The sequence below is a fragment of the Durio zibethinus genome, chromosome 11 (genome assembly GCF_047325235.1).
Source record: "Durio zibethinus cultivar Kanyao isolate XHJ-2024 chromosome 11, ASM4732523v1, whole genome shotgun sequence".
Taxonomy (NCBI): domain Eukaryota; kingdom Viridiplantae; phylum Streptophyta; class Magnoliopsida; order Malvales; family Malvaceae; genus Durio; species Durio zibethinus.
This window is the reverse complement of record NC_143172.1, coordinates 8,709,208-8,725,320: the sequence shown is the minus strand read 5'-3', so window position 1 is coordinate 8,725,320 and position 16,113 is coordinate 8,709,208. Positions and strand designations below refer to the sequence as shown.

Below are 16,113 nucleotides of genomic sequence, written 5' to 3'. Positions count from 1 at the left end.
AAAATCATGTTTCACCTTTCAAAACCAAATGATGGCGCCGAAACCCTCTCCCGCGAAGCCAAAATCAGCGCGCCAAATCACCTAATTGGCTCTTCCCTTATAATCCACCGCCCAAGATGAAGGAATATGAAATATCTCTAAATTATTCTTCAGGTCCCTCCCTTTTACCCTACCTCCTCGTCTTTCCTTATCAATGGTGGCGGCTAAATCGACGACGATGGTTCTGAGGGGTAGAACTCGGGCTCCGAAGCGCTACTCCCACACCCTCTTCAAAGATGAAGATGGTTTCGATTGCGACGATGTTTGCTGCGAGAGATGCGGGTCTGGTGATTTTGGATCAAAGCTTTTGTTGTGCGACAAGTGCGATAAGGGATATCATCTATTTTGCCTTAGACCCATTCTCGTTTCGGTTCCCAAATGCTCTTGGTTCTGTCCCTCTTGCAGCAACATTAAGAAACCCAAATGTATGGTTCTCTTCCCTCAATCCAAGGTTTCTTTTTTTGAGGATTTTAATGATGGTTCCAAAGTGTGAGTGGTGTATGTTTCTTTAAACTCAGAAGTGTTGGGTTTTGTTTTCTTTGTCTTCCAAAATTTTTTATCGATAAAAGAATCAAAATCGATATATGTGGATCAGTGGATGTTAGAATAAGGATAAAATGATTTGTTTCATTAAAGTTAAGCTATTCATAGATTAAATCCTTAGGACATTTACTTGCATTGTATACATAAAAGTAGAGAAGCAAGTGTTTGGGCATTTGTATTTCATTTCTCCCAATTTCCATCCTAATCACCGTAATCTTTCACTCTATTCAGTGTTTCCTCTGGTCCAAACCAAAATTGTTGATTTTTTTCGGATTCAAAGGTCATCTGAACCGACAGAAAAACTAAGTCAAAGTAAGTAGTAAAATTAATCTTTCAAATGATTTCCCCACTCGTTCTTTCATAGAATTGCAATTTTATTTGACAGGTTGAGATTAACGAGTGTAATTGTTTTGTTTGTTCTTTAGGCAACATTAAAAAGAGAAAGAGAGCTGGTGGCTTTGCCATGTCAAAAAGGAAAAGGAAATTGTTGGCATTTAATCCAACAGAAGACCCTCAAAGGAGGTTAGAACAAATGGCATCATTGGCGACAGCACTCAAAGCCTCTGGGACTGAGTACAGTAATGAGCTCACCTACAGGCCTGGCATGGCAGTAAGGTCAGCTAATTGTGCAGATTTTGAGAAGGGAGGAATGCAGGTAATAAAAAAAATTTTTCATTCCTTTCAAGTAATTCACTTAAAAATAAAGTGTAGTATGAGATTTGCAGGCGAATTAGCACACTCACTAAAGTGTAGTAATAAAGTGTAGTATCAGATTTGCAGGTGTAGCAATAAAGTGTAGTATGAGATTTACAGGCGAAAAAAAAAAAACTATAGCACACCCAGTGGGACTCGAACCCACAATCGCCTGATTAGAAGTCAGGTGCCTTATCCATTAGGCCATGGGTGCTTTTTATTATTGAAACTCCATCACTACATTTTACTCTAGGACTGATTTTGATGGATTCTGTTTCAGGTTCTACCAAAGGAAGATATAGAGGCCTTAAATTTGTGCAAGAGGATGATGGAAAAAGGAGAATGCCCTCCCCTTATGGTTGTTTTTGATCCTGTGGAAGGGTCTGTAAAATGTTAAACTTGTATGGATTGTTATCCGATTACAGTATTATGTACATTTAGAGTCTGAGCTGGGGATATTGCTTGATTTTGGCAGGTTCACTGTCCAGGCTGATAGATTTATAAAGGATTTAACTATAATTACAGAATATGTTGGAGATGTCGATTTCTTGAAGAACCGTGAACATGACGATGGAGATAGCATGATGACCCTGCTGCATGCATCAAATCCTTCAAAAAGCCTTGTTATTTGTCCTGACAAGCGTGGCAACATTGCCCGCTTTGTCAATGGCATCAACAACTTCTCACCGTAAGTGAATCTTCTACAACTTGTTCTTTGGCTTGTTCAGATGGACCAAACTCGTCTTGTATGATATAAAAATACTGTGTATATAAATGCAGGGATGGGAAAAAGAAGCAAAATGTAAAATGCGTGAGATATGATGTCAATGGGGAGTGTCGAGTTTTGCTGATTGCAAACAGAGATATACGAAAAGGAGAAAAATTGTACTATGATTACAATGGATATGAGCATGAGTACCCCACAGAACATTTTGTGTAGCTTTTTTATTCTCCCTGATTACTGATTCCCATAAAGGATAGAACTGATGCAATTACTTGTAGTTAGCAAGCTGTATACACACATGATTGCATATCCCTGGTTCAACAGTTTTTCTGTAACTCTTTGGGGGTTTAACTTTATGTTCAATAGAGAAATCCAGATTTTGATCCCATTTTCTGTGTGCCTTCTTTTTTTCTTTCCATAATGAAAATTAACTTGGGCTTTTGGCCATTTGAGAACAAAGTATACTGGAGAATGGCTCAAAAATCAACTTCATAAGGCCTTTGTCTTCGAAAGCCCATTTGTTTGCTTTCTTCACAAGGCCTCTGCCCTGGCCTTAATTTGAATGTTTAAACGCCCATATTAGCAATGGGCCGTACTTGTTTCGAGGCACAAACACGGCATTGTTGTAGTTTCCTACCCAGTAAGGCAACTTCATGGGTTTTTTCTAATTTTAGTGGGCAGTGGGGGTGCTATGAAGGATCAATCCATGATTGAAGAATGAGAAGTGGCCGGCCTCTTCGAATCTCTTCGACAAATGAAATCTGATCTAAGCTCCTCATCTGCCCTGATTTAAGGTGTCAGATGCATTACATTACGACATCATCTAATCATATAAAGAGACATGATCTGATATTGAATGTTATGTGGGTGAACAATTTGGACCAGAGCTAAAGGTATGTGGGGAAGTTCAAAGTTCAAATCGTTGCTTAAAGAGCCAGCTTCTTGATAGTATACCAAAGTAAATAAAGCAATCCAATTAAAACCCTCCAGTTGGACGAGGTCAAACAGTTCAAATCACTTTCAGTATAGAAATGTGTTTTAAATAACGCTGGCCGTGAACAGTGAGGAAGTTCAAGTCATGACTCAATACTAAGTTTGTACAGAAAACAGCAGGGATAGTGAGTCCCCAGAAGCCTAGAACACACTCTTCCAACCTTAACGAGTTTTTTTATTAAACCCAGGACCACCCTATTGATTCAGAACCAAAACCAAAAAAAAAAAAAAAATGAGAAAGTTGCTTACTCTTCTAGGGTGGTCCAAAATTTAAGGGTGTCTGATAAATTTTAACAGTAGCTGGCCAAAGCATAAGCATTGACAGCTTGATGAGAGAGTGAGTAGACGAAGGTGTGTGAGTGTGTGTGCCGTCAGATCAGGATCAGATGTACGCCCATAAGAGAAGTGGTCCTTCTCACGGTGTTGTTAGTAAATGTGTGACTGCCATCAGATTTGGATCAGATGCACCCCCACAAAATGGTGGTCCTGTTCAATTGTTTTGAGCTGTGAACTGGTAATTTTTATGTACTTATCTTTGGGTGTTATAATGTCTAGGCCAGCAGGTAAATTTTGTCACCAGAGATTTTCGAGATATAACTCAAATCCCAAGCGAAAGGTCTTTGAGTTGTTCTCATCCTAACAGAAATCGCAGCCGCCCTAAAAAGTACACTAGAGTGAACCTTGTTTCTGTGACTTGATGATGATTAATGCCCCAAATTTTTGTCTTGCTAATGACCATATCTTAAGCTTGCTGCAATTTAAAACAGAGGAAATGGGGAAAAGTCCATGCTTAAAGACAAAGTGGGCAGTGGGTGCCCATACCAGGCATGCTAATTAAAACCATGCCACCATCAAAGACCCACCCCCACCAGCTTGTTTGGTGGAATCTGTCTACACCCATCACAGCCTTCTCTTTTTTGCTGCACTCAGTTTCCAAGATGAACATACAGCCGTAGTACCATACTCTGGAGTCTGGATGATGAGCCCCATCAGCACAAATATCTAATATCTGATTACCTGCCTAGAATATCCACTTTTTGCCTCACCTTTTTTTTTGGTGGTTTTTCAGATTCAAATTTTCTTGAATGCTCTGCCTTAAATGGCTTGGTTAGTTGCATTTTGTGAATGTTCATAAATTTCTACAACAGCAACGCTTCTATCAAGATTGATATTGATGGATCTTCTGCTCCCCTCCCGATATGTCAAAAACTTGGAATATGTTCTGCGCCAAAAGTCAACTCTATTGGATGATCAACAACATTTTGATTGTACAAAAATATGTTTTAAAACTCTTATTCCTTAATTATCCTGTGGATTATTACATTCCATTATATTATGCTTTTTTTTTAATAAAAAAATCACAGTTTAAAAATAAATAAAAATTTTATAGATATTAAAATTTGAACAAGCATTTATTTTTTACGAAAAATAATATTCGTTCCATTACAATAATAAAAGACTTATGTAAACTAATTTTTTTGCAACGATTTGGATTGCAAACATGTATTACCTATCAATTAAAAAAGGATTAGAATTAGATAATTGTAAAAAGGCCATGACCAACTTGCATGGCATGACATATATAGAATTTGGTTTATTGCTCAATTTCAACATCTGACGGTCGAACAGAGCATATGTGAAATGATGAGAAAAACAATACCCACCGTTGCTTGCTTTGATGTCATGATAAACATTGAGGGGTTTAGGACGGATTACCTAACAAAGCAAGAAGTTATTACTAGGATTTGTTAATAACAAGAGGTTATTACAAAAGGTTACATAACAAAACACTAACCCTTTTTTGTTCTTTTGTTGGTTTATAGGTTTTTTTTTAATGAAATTGACTTCATTATTTGAAATTGTACACAATGAATCCAACAAAGATTGAAAAATATTAGTTTTAATTTTTTATAAAAAAAATCACAATTTAAAAAGTAAAAAAAAAATTTAGGTGTTGTAATTTAAATTACATATTTATTAAATATTATTTTTTAAAAATAAAAATAAAAATCAATTAAAATAAACTCTTAGTACAATAGTAATACTAATTTGTTATAACATTGATATCATCCTTAGCAGTAAAATAATTTATTATCAACTGGCTGGGCCGGAACATAAATAAATAATTTTATATATATATATATATATATATATATTTAAGGTCAATCATTAGTAAACTTCAAACTAGGGAAGTAATTGAAACTCTCTATTTAAAAAAAGAAAATAATTAACCACAAATCCCAACACCTCAAATAATTAAACATCATTCAATCATGTCGGCAGGCAAATTATGGAGTAATTTAAGGTACTATTCATGTGGCCTATATATGGTATGATGCATCCATGAACTCATTTTTTACATTTTATATATATTTAAAAAAAAAATGGGAGAGGTTCGACGTCTACTCACCAGTCAACTTGATTTATATGTGGATGGTGTTTTAGAATCGTTTTACGCTACGGTAAAATTAATTTTGATGAAATTAAAATTAATAATAAATATGAGATTAATTATTTTAATAATAAAATTAAATATTATAATTATAAGATTAAATCAATAATAAGATATACGTTTAAATATAAAATTAACAGTGATGATAAAGTGAAAAGAAAAAATTATCATTAAAGATATTAGAATATAAATTATATTAACAAAAATTTTAAATTATTTAATATTTATAAAACTAATTAGAATTTTATTTATATATTAATTTATTATATAATAAATAAAACTTATTTATTATAATAAATTAATTTTATAATTTTTAAATAAAAAATAAAAATTAAAGTATAAAGATATTTTTGTCTTTGTAATATTAAATAAAGGATGAAAAAGGAAAAAAAATTGAAGCTCGGTGCGTTTTTTCAACTGAAGCTAAATCCTCCAGTGAAAAAAAGTAGACAATTGTGCCACAGACATCCAAATGGATGTTAAATACTAGTGGCATAAGTTTTGTTAGCAACTACACCTTACTGGAGGTGTAGTTGAAACCAAATAGAGCCTTAGTTAAGAGGAGGTAAAGTGAAGTTAGAGGGAAAATAGTTAGAACCTATAATTAAATAATAAAATAAAGGGATATTAGAATTATTATTTCGAGGTGTATTCTAATACTCAAATAAATATTGTATCTGAGGTAAGGAAGAAGGAAGAAAATAGATAAAAGTAATGAAGTGTGTGGAGAAAGCTTCAATGGAGGAAAAGCTCAGTGTGTAATAGGATTTTTTTTTTTTATGTACCTGATCTTCTAATTACTTTATGTATAAGAACAAAATGTGATAATTTGATTATGATGGTTGATAACTAATGAAATGTCTACATAGAGCTCAAGAAGATCATAGACAGACATAAGTTGCATTTAATAGTATCAAGCAAATTGGATGCCAAACGGTCAGTTTTGAAATAACTATCTTAATACATTGTCAATGGGACTTATTAGAAAAATAAATAAGAGAATCGAAATAATAAAAAAAAAATTTGACTTTGAGACATGAAAAATACTTTTTTTAAAGCAGTTATGCCTCTAAAACATAATAAAACATCAAACTCCCCAATCAAAAATAATAAAAATGATTATGCACAAATATTTATTTATAGTTGACAAACAAACATATCTTTTTAATGAATAATCATGTTAGTTTATTTAAATAGTTATAACTCTTTTTGTTATATAATTATTATAAACAAACGTTTCTATTTAAACATAATTATTTATTTAATAGTTGTAACTCTTTTATTACATAACTGTTTTCAACAAATGTTTCTTATTCAAACATAATTATTCGAACTATGAATAATTAAAGCAAATATTAAATCTATTCACCAATACAAAACATTCTAAACTCTCAATATTCCTCCAATAGTTTGGAATGTTGGTGCTTAATATTTAATCTTTCATACAAATAAATATTATAAATACAAGAAGGTATATCTCGATTTAAATCTTCAATTAGCATATGTACCTTAGAATTCTAATGAAATATGATGATGTTCACAAATTAAACCTCAACTCCTAATGTTAGAATTGAAAATATAGCACATAATAATACTTAATTATTTTTTTATCAAAGGCTTATAACTACTTTAGCATTATTATGGTCATATGGTTATCCTATTTATAAATATTTACAAGAGAGACCATAATTTTTCTTATTAAAGCAACACCACTTCTATATTTGTATAAGTAAAGTTTCTATTATATCTCTATTGCTTTTAGATATTTAAATAATAAACTCCATTAAGAGTATAAAACTCATCATCTCCACGCAATGAATCACACAAATTTTTAAAATTTGAATGAGTTCTTCTAATATCTAATAGACACATAACAATAAGTTATTTTTACCCATTAAATTTTGTAATTAGAGATTACTAATTCAAAGTTGGGTTGTTATTATTGGCATCTAATAGTAAGAGTTTAAATTTATTCTACTTGCAGTACTACTAATAAAATATTTTGGAATTCAATTTTCTTTTATGATAATTATTTTCACTCGAGATTGAATTTATAATATAATCACTGCATAAACTAACATAGACATACTTTTCATTTTGCATATCATTTATATGTTCTAGACATTGTTGTCTCATTCTTGTCTTTTAAAGAAATAGTTGGTATTGGTTGTGGCCATAACTTTATACTCATAAATTTTGACCATTCTATTTTCATACTTTCATATATCTTTAATACAATTATGCTTATAGTATAATTGCATAAACTCAATGAATAAGCCAAGCCATTTTATTCCTTTTAAAATATTTAAGGATTTTTTTATGATTTTACTTTAATAAAGTGTATTGAACTTATTAGCTTGTATAATTTGCTCATAAAATTATACTAAAATCTTACAACATTACCACCACCATGTGTAAATATGCATTCTTTTATTAAAGAATGTTCCATTCAATTATCAAAATATCATAAATACTTAATTAAGTTTTCATTTCATTTATCTTTTCATTATTTGGTTTTTTTTTTTAAGTAGGAAGCCTTTAAATCCACCTTTAATGAATGATAACTAGCAAATATTCTATATCTTAATATTTCTTTTTCACAAAAGTTTCAAAACATTTATATTTTATCTCAATACAAGAGTTTACATCAATAAATATGATGTCATATATAATCATGCTACAGTCTCATTTTGAGACTTTTATGCCGATTCATAAATACTTATATGAATCTATTTCATCATGGATACTATTAATAATTTTATTACTATGAACAAAACCATTTTCATCACCCAAATGGATCAACTAGCATTCCTTTTGCTATTATAAAAGTTTTCATATTCGTAAAATCTTTAAATCACTCATGGCTTTCAAAGTCAATATATTTTAAAATTTTCACTATATTTCAAAACTTAATAAAACCATAAATGATAAATCATTTGTACAAACCATTAATTAAACCATGCACATAATAAAAAATTAGCACAATGTGATCAAGATTATAGCATTAATTTTGGCTTATGGCTATTTTAAGCCAATCATAATAGTCCACATCATACCTACAAATCATGTAGATTTGGCTATTGAAATTATATCATTTATACTGATGGCTTTTGGTGAAAACCAATTCCTTCAAATGTTATCATGAGTTTCTAATGCACATATTAATTCCCTAATTGTCAATTCCAAATTTATGGTTGATGAAACCTCTAAACTTGATTTCAAAATTTTATAAAAACTTTATTTCTCTACCATTTTGCACCTAAGTATGTATCCTATTATTTATCATTTTAATTGATTATAACATTTTTGGATATATAATAAATTCAAACTTTACTCATAGGACCAATATGTCTATATAAAATTTTAACTCCAATAAGAGTTTATAGTATATTTAGCTCTAATTTTAAATACTTTCACAATCATTTTGTGATTAATATGTTCATATATAAATCATTATGTCAAAACAAGTCATGAAACATGATTCCAAAGAATTATTTTGCATAAAATAGTGTCATTTGGTTTAATTTATGGCCACCATATAACATATTTCAATATAAAATTTTTTTATCAAAATACTAATTTTATTATAAAACCCTTATGGTTTCCCACTATTTTACTCTAACTAGAACATTCAATCATGTAAATAGTGTATATAGATATTATTTATATTCAAAACCATTTCTTAATTCATAAAAAAATTTACAAGATAGTCCAATGATTATTGTAGACATTTTATTTAGTTCGAGGCTCAAACCAATTGGGCCCAAATCCAATCCAAGGCTAATTGTCCAATTTTTTACATTTTTTTTTATATCTTGTTTGTCTTATTTATTTATTTATCTTTTATATATATATTTTAGTCTTTTATTTATCTGGTTTTAAATTGTTATCATAACTCATGTCAATGAAATTTATGAAGTAATTTGAGCACTAATTAAGGATGATCTTGAGAATTAAAACTAAAACATTATCTCTTTAAAAATCAAATCAAGGAATCAAAGTCGGATTTAATTTGGAAAATTTTGAGGGATTTTGAAAATGAAAAAAAATTGAGACAATTCGACAAATTAATTAAACCAATTTTAAAGAGAATCAAGAAAAAATCAATTTAGAGTGTAATAAGATTTGTAATTTTTTCCATTCAAAGCAAATCTCTAAAATTTCTAGCAGAAAGAACTATATAAACACCAATTAATGAAACAAAAAAAAGGGGGAGAAAAAAATTATATAGAAACTCTTGAGAGAAAAAAGAGAAATTTGTTTAGCAATTAAGAGATTTTAGGTTCTAGGTTTGATTTGTTTAGATTTTCTAGAATTGAGATTTGATGTTTTGGGGTCTAAATTTTTATAGGGTTTTGCATTTTAGCGATTTCTGGGTTTGGTTTTCTGTACAATTTGTTGGATTTTTAAAAAATTCTTTGAATTTTTTGGTGAGGATTGAAACTTTTGACGTCAGCATCAAAGAATCTTATCTGTTTTTGAAAATTCTTTGCCAACTTCTAGGATCTATTCACTAGTTTCTAGGCACCTATGAATTAATTAGGGAGAAGATTAAAGAATAACTATTTTAGAAAAAGAGGCATACTTAAGCACTTATAGAGAAAAGCATGAAATTTGAGTTTTTATAATAACCTAATACGACATCGTTTTAAAACTTTTAAAGGTATCTAGGTCCGCGTGTTTTACCATACCCACATTGGACCCTTAACACAACCCGATTTTGACCTACTATTTGTTTGCTGCATTAAGCTGAGCCATGCCAAAAGCCAAGTTTAAAGCTACTCGAGTTGATTTGTACCTATAGCTACCCTTTGTAGATGCCAAACCGAGCTAACTACAGGTAATTTTGCTTTTCTTTATATGTTATTTTATTTACTTATTTTTTCATTTATTTATTTGTCTATTATTTTTAGTATTCTTATAAAAAAATATTTTTTATATAACAAAATAAAATTTTAAATAAAAGCTTCACCAACATATTGGAAGGCAATCATTTTTAAAAAAATAAGATTTTACTAATATATTAGAAAACTTATAATTTTATTTATTTCGAATATATAAAAATAAAAAGCCTTACCAATATATTGAAGGGCCAATATTTTTCTAAAATAAGGTTTTACCAATATATTAGAAAGCTTTATAATTTCTTAAAAGATCAAGTTTTCAAAAAAATAATAAAATAACATTTGCTATTTTTTTACATAAAATCCTACCAACAAATTGGAAAATAATTTTCAATAGAAAGTCTTACCAACAGATTGGAGGATATTTTTAACTATAAACTCAGTTTATAAATATTTATTTTTGGAAGCAAAATTAAATTATTTCGATGATAGAGCCTCTTTAGAGTGTGACAAATTGTCTCATTGAATACTCTAGAGGTGAGAAATATTCTTAAATTATTACCAATAATTTGGAGTAATTTAAGAAAAATTTTCAATATTAAAATTATTTGAAAAATTATAAATATGTTTTAAGGCTTGGATAATTTGAAATCAAACTAGTACTATCTTTTGGATGGGCACTGTGAGGGTGCTATAATCTTCCTCACATATAATCGCACTGCCAAACTTAAATCTGGTTTAGTAGACTAGAATCTACTATTTAAAAATAGCTAAATTAATATTGGAATTTCTTTTTAAATAGGATAGATTCAATTAGGTGGTCAATCGCACTTAAACAAAAAAGATTAGTTGTGACTCTTAAATTTTGTATCTAGAGGTAGGTTCATAAATCTATACGTTATGACAGTTTGACGACTCCATTAGGGAGATCAAGAGTTAAGCCAGTAAATGATTTCTTATTATCCAAGCTTAACCTAATAAATTTAAGATTTTTTTTCTCTTGCATGTATTTTATTTATTTGTTCGTTTATTTTATATATTTGTCTTTCATTTACATATGCATAACATGAACTCTACACTCAAGTTCTATCCCTAATAAGGGAGTAAAATACCTACGCCTTCATGAAATTTCATGTCTCTATATGGGTTAGTGAAAAACTCTCACTCAAATTGAACCCTTTTCGCTTATAACCTATAATGGGTGAGGATTGGGGTGCCTCACTAATTTGTGATGGACAATGATGTGAAGAACAATTTGGAAACTTGTAAAGTCAACCTCAAACCACATATAGTGAGCTGTAATAAACTTAACCCATAGGTAGAGCCATGTCCTTCCTTTTTGTAGAAATAATCCAAATTAGGTCACATACCTTTTGAATTATGCACTAACTTGTTGTTTTTCTCTTTCTTTATATTTGGTACTAGCTTTATTTTTGTTTGTTATTTCTTAAGGTTTGTAATTATTTATTTATTTATTATTTGTTTGTTTATCTATTTTCATTCATTTCATGCATCTCACTCATTTATAGATCATCATCCTTCATTCATCATGTTATTATATAATAGAAATTTTTTACTTACTTGAGGCAGTAATTCATAAGATATGGATGATCAATTAGAAGTACGAATCCAAGCCTTGAAACTCAACCAAAAAGAATTTTGGCATGACTTGCAAGAAAAAATGCAACTTACCAAGCTAGTAGAAAAGGTTGAAAATTTCGAAGCAGTCTGTTCTCAAGAATCCTCATCAATTCCAATTCGTATGTGCATTAAACAACCACTTTGTCAAGATAAAAAAGCCACTCATAATACTAATGTTGGTCTAAGTCATACCAATGCATCTGGTGGCCCACGAAAAAACCAAGTCAAAAAAGAAACAGAAGAGATAAGGCCTTCTAATCTTCTACCAACTCTGTATATTGGCTCATGCCAAAATCTCCAACCGATTATTCTTAAACAATCTCTTTTGGCATCCCAAATAAGACCTGTTCTTATTCAACCTCCGTAGATTGGCCTATACAAATATACATTCTCAGTTATGAATTATGCTTTTCAAAACCCTAGTGTTTATCAACTCATCCAGCAATCAAGTTTCTCGATGAATCTTTTGGCACATACATCTAGTTTTACTACAAGACCTACACCTTTAATTTAAACAGCTACTTAACCTAAAAAATTATTGAGTAAAAAGAAAAAGAGAGCCGTCATTAATCAAATCCCTACAACTTACACTGATTTATTCCCATTACTAAAAAATTATCTAATCACACCAGTTCCTCTAGAGCCATTAAAACCTCTTTATCCTAAATGGTTTGATGCTGAAACTTAGTGTAATTATCATTTTGGGAATACAAGCCATTTGATAGAAAATTATCTTACTTTCAAACATAAGGTGTAAGGCTTAATCAGAGCTAGTGCATTGAGTTTTGGGGATAAAGAAGAGCCTAAGATTGTTAAGAGGTCATTGCCTAATCATAACGGTTAAAAAACTTATCCATGATAGTACCAAGATCTTGAAGCTGAAGGATAGAACCTTGCAATAGATTTTAAGATTTTTTTTAGGAATATTTTTAAGTTTTCTTATTAAAACAATTTTTAATTTTTAATTAAATTTTTTTTTCTTATTATGTAATGACACTCAATGCATGTATGCATCCATCCATTCATTCATATATAAATTTTTTCTCTTTTTTTACATAAATTTACAGTAGATATTATCCTAATTCTTAATTGTAGTAGTAAAGATTCCAGAGTCTGATCATCAAAGTAATCTACTTGTCACTTATAGAGTTGGAATGGCATAGTTGAATTAAGAAATTTAAAAAAGCTCAAGATAAAATGAAAAGAGATTTGTCCTAGACAATGAAAATATTGAAAATTTTAAATAGAGATAAAGAAGTGAAGAAAGCTTGCGTACAAGTATCTCAAATGGTACAATCACAACAAGCATCATTTCTTGGAATACCTTTAGTAGCCACACAAAGATAGCCTCAGGGATATGCTATTCCTGATGGAGATAAATCTGATCTAATCTAAGTCCCTGATGATCTTGAAGAGTTAGAAAGATTGTAGAAAAGTTCATTTGAAACAACAAAAGATTCAAGTGCTCAAAAAAATATGGATTTCATAAAGGAAATGCTTCAAGTTATTGAGAAAATAGATTTATTTGGATTTATGGATGTATCAAAGCTTTGCTTAGTGCCAAATGTGATTGTTCCACCTAAGTTCAACGTTTCAAAATTTAAAAAATATGATGGAAGTAAATGCTCAATGACCCATGTTACTAATTATTATAGAAAGATGGTTGCCAATGGCCATGATGACAAACTCTTGATTCATGTATTCCAAGATAGTCTCATAGGGTCTGCTACTAGATGGTATGCTTAGTTGGACAGAACTCGAATCACTTCATGGAAATAATTGGCTAGAGCATTCATAACTCAATACAAGCATGTTGTAGAGTTAGCCCCAGATTGATTATCTTTACAAAGCATGAAAAGAAAAGATGTTGAGAGCTTCAAAGAATATTTTATTTACTTATTTATTCATTTATTTATTTGTCTATTATTTTTAGTATTCTTATAAAAAAATATTTTTTATATAACAAAATAAAATTTTAAATAAAAGCTTCACCAACAGATTGGAAGGCAATCATTTAAAAAAAAAAGATTTTACTAATATATTAGAAAACTTATAATTTTATTTATTTCAAATATATAAAAATAAAAAGCCTTACCAATATATTGAAGGGCCAATATTTTTCTAAAATAAAGTTTTACCAATATATTAGAAAGCTTTATAATTTCTTAAAAGATCAAGTTTTCAAAAAAATAATAAAATAACATTTGCTATTTTTTTACATAAAATCCTACCAACAAATTGGAAAATAATTTTCAATAGAAAGACTTACCAACAGATTGGAGGATATTTTTAACTATAAACCCAGTTTATAAATATTTATTTTTGGAAGCAAAATTAAATTATTCCGATGATAGAGCCTCTTTAGAGTGTGACAAATTGTCTCATTGAATACTCTAGAGGTGAGAAATATTTTTAAATTATTACCAATAATTTGGAGTAATTTAAGAAAAATTTTCAATATTAAAATTAGTTGAAAAATTATAAATATGTTTTAAGGCTTGGATAATTTGAAATCAAATTAGTACTATCTTTTGGATGGGCACTGTGAGGGTGCTATAATCTTCCTCACATATAATCGCACTGTCAAACTTAAATCTGGTTTAGTAGACTAGAATCTACTATTTAAAAATAGCTAAATTAAAATTGGAATTTCTTTTTAAATGGGATAGATTCAATTAGGTGGTCAATCGCACTTAAACAAAAAAAATTAGTTGTGACTCTTAAATTTTATATCTAGAGGTAGGTTCATGAATCTATACGTTATGACAGTTTGGCAACTCCATTAGGGAGATCAAGAGTTAAGCCAATAAATGATTTCTTATTATCCAAGCTTAACCTAATAGTTTAAGATTTTTTTTCTCTTACATGTATTTTATTTATTTGTTCATTTAGTTTATATATTTTTCTTTCATTTGCATATGCATAACATGAACTCCACACTCAAGTTCTAACCCTAATAAGAGAGTAAAATACCTACGCCTTCATGAAATTTCATGTCTCTATATGGGTTAGTGAAAAACTCTTACTCAAATTGAACCATTTCCGCTTATAACTTATAATGGGTGAGGATTGGGGTGCCTCACTAATTTGTGATGGACAACGATGTTAAGAACAATTTGGGAACTTGTAAAGTCAACCTCAAACCACATATAGTGAGCTGTAATAAACTTAACCCATAGGTAGAGCCATGTCCTTCTTTTTTGTAGAAATAATCCAAATTAGGTCACATACCTTTTGAATTATGCACTAACTTGTTGTTTTTCTCTTTCTTTATATTTGGTACTAGCTTTATTTTTGTTTGTTATTTCTTAAGGTTTGTAATTATTTATTTATTTATTATTTGTTTGTTTATCTATTTTCATTCATTTCATGTATCTCACTCATTTATAAATCATCATCATTCATTCATATGTTATTGTATAATAGAAATTTTTTACTTACTTGAGGCAGTAATTCATAAGATATGGATGATCAATTAAAGTACGAATCCAAGCCTTGAAACTCAACCAAAAAGAATTTTGGCATGACTTGCAAGAAAAAAATGCAACTTACCAATCTAGTAGAAAAGGTTGAAAATCTCGAAGCGGTCTGTTCTCAAGAATCCTCATCAACTCCAATTCGTATGTGCATTAAACAACCACTTTGTCGGGATAAAAAAGCCACTCATAATACTAATGTTGGTCTAAGTCATACCAATGCATCTGGTGGCCCATGAAAAAACCAAGTCAACAAAGAAACGAAAGAGATAAGGCCTTCTAATCTTTTACCAACTCTGTATATTGGCTCATACCCAAATCTCCAACCGATTATTATTAAACAATCTCTTTTGGCATCCCAAACAAGACCTATTCCTATTCAACCTCCGTAGATTGGCCTATACAAATATACATTCTCAGTTATGAATTATGCTTTTCAAAACCCTAGTGTTTATCAACTCATCCAGCAATCAAGTTTCTCGATGAATCTTTTGGCACATACATCTAGTTTTACTACAAGTCCTACACCTTTAATTTAAACAACTACTTAACCTAAAAAATTATTGAGTAAAAAGAAAAAGAGAGCCATCATTGATCAAATCCCTACAACTTACACTGATTTATTCCCATTACTAAAAAATTATCTAATCACACTAGTTCCTCTAGAGCCATTAAAACCTTTTTATCCTAAATGGTTTGATGCTGAAA

The 16,113-nt window shown here is 29.9% G+C and overlaps 1 protein-coding gene and 1 non-coding gene across 2 annotated transcripts; one reads left to right on the top strand and one right to left on the bottom strand.

The window, feature by feature from the left end:
- Window positions 1–4: 4 nt before the first annotated feature.
- On the top strand, window positions 5–2,415 carry ATXR6 (TRITHORAX-RELATED PROTEIN 6). Its single transcript, XM_022881950.2, has 6 exons — window positions 5–464; window positions 814–894; window positions 1,008–1,237; window positions 1,556–1,656; window positions 1,751–1,963; window positions 2,056–2,415. Exons 1-6 carry the CDS (start codon window positions 194–196, stop codon window positions 2,213–2,215), a joined length of 1,056 nt encoding a protein of 351 aa, XP_022737685.2. The 5' UTR covers window positions 5–193; the 3' UTR covers window positions 2,216–2,415.
- On the bottom strand, window positions 1,417–1,489 carry TRNAR-UCU (transfer RNA arginine (anticodon UCU)). The gene has a single exon. It is a non-coding gene; the product is annotated as a tRNA-Arg (tRNA).
- Window positions 2,416–16,113: the final 13,698 nt, after the last annotated feature.

Bases quoted from the DNA above. Each gene is read 5' to 3' on its own strand.
- ATXR6 (XM_022881950.2), top strand. From the start codon at position 194: ATGGTGGCGGCTAAATCGACGACGATGGTTCTGAGGGGTAGAACTCGG. The intron at 465-813 runs GTATGGTTCTCT...CACTCTATTCAG, and splicing joins CAACATTAAGAAACCCAAAT to TGTTTCCTCTGGTCCAAACC. The intron at 895-1,007 runs GTAAGTAGTAAA...TTTGTTCTTTAG, and splicing joins GACAGAAAAACTAAGTCAAA to GCAACATTAAAAAGAGAAAG.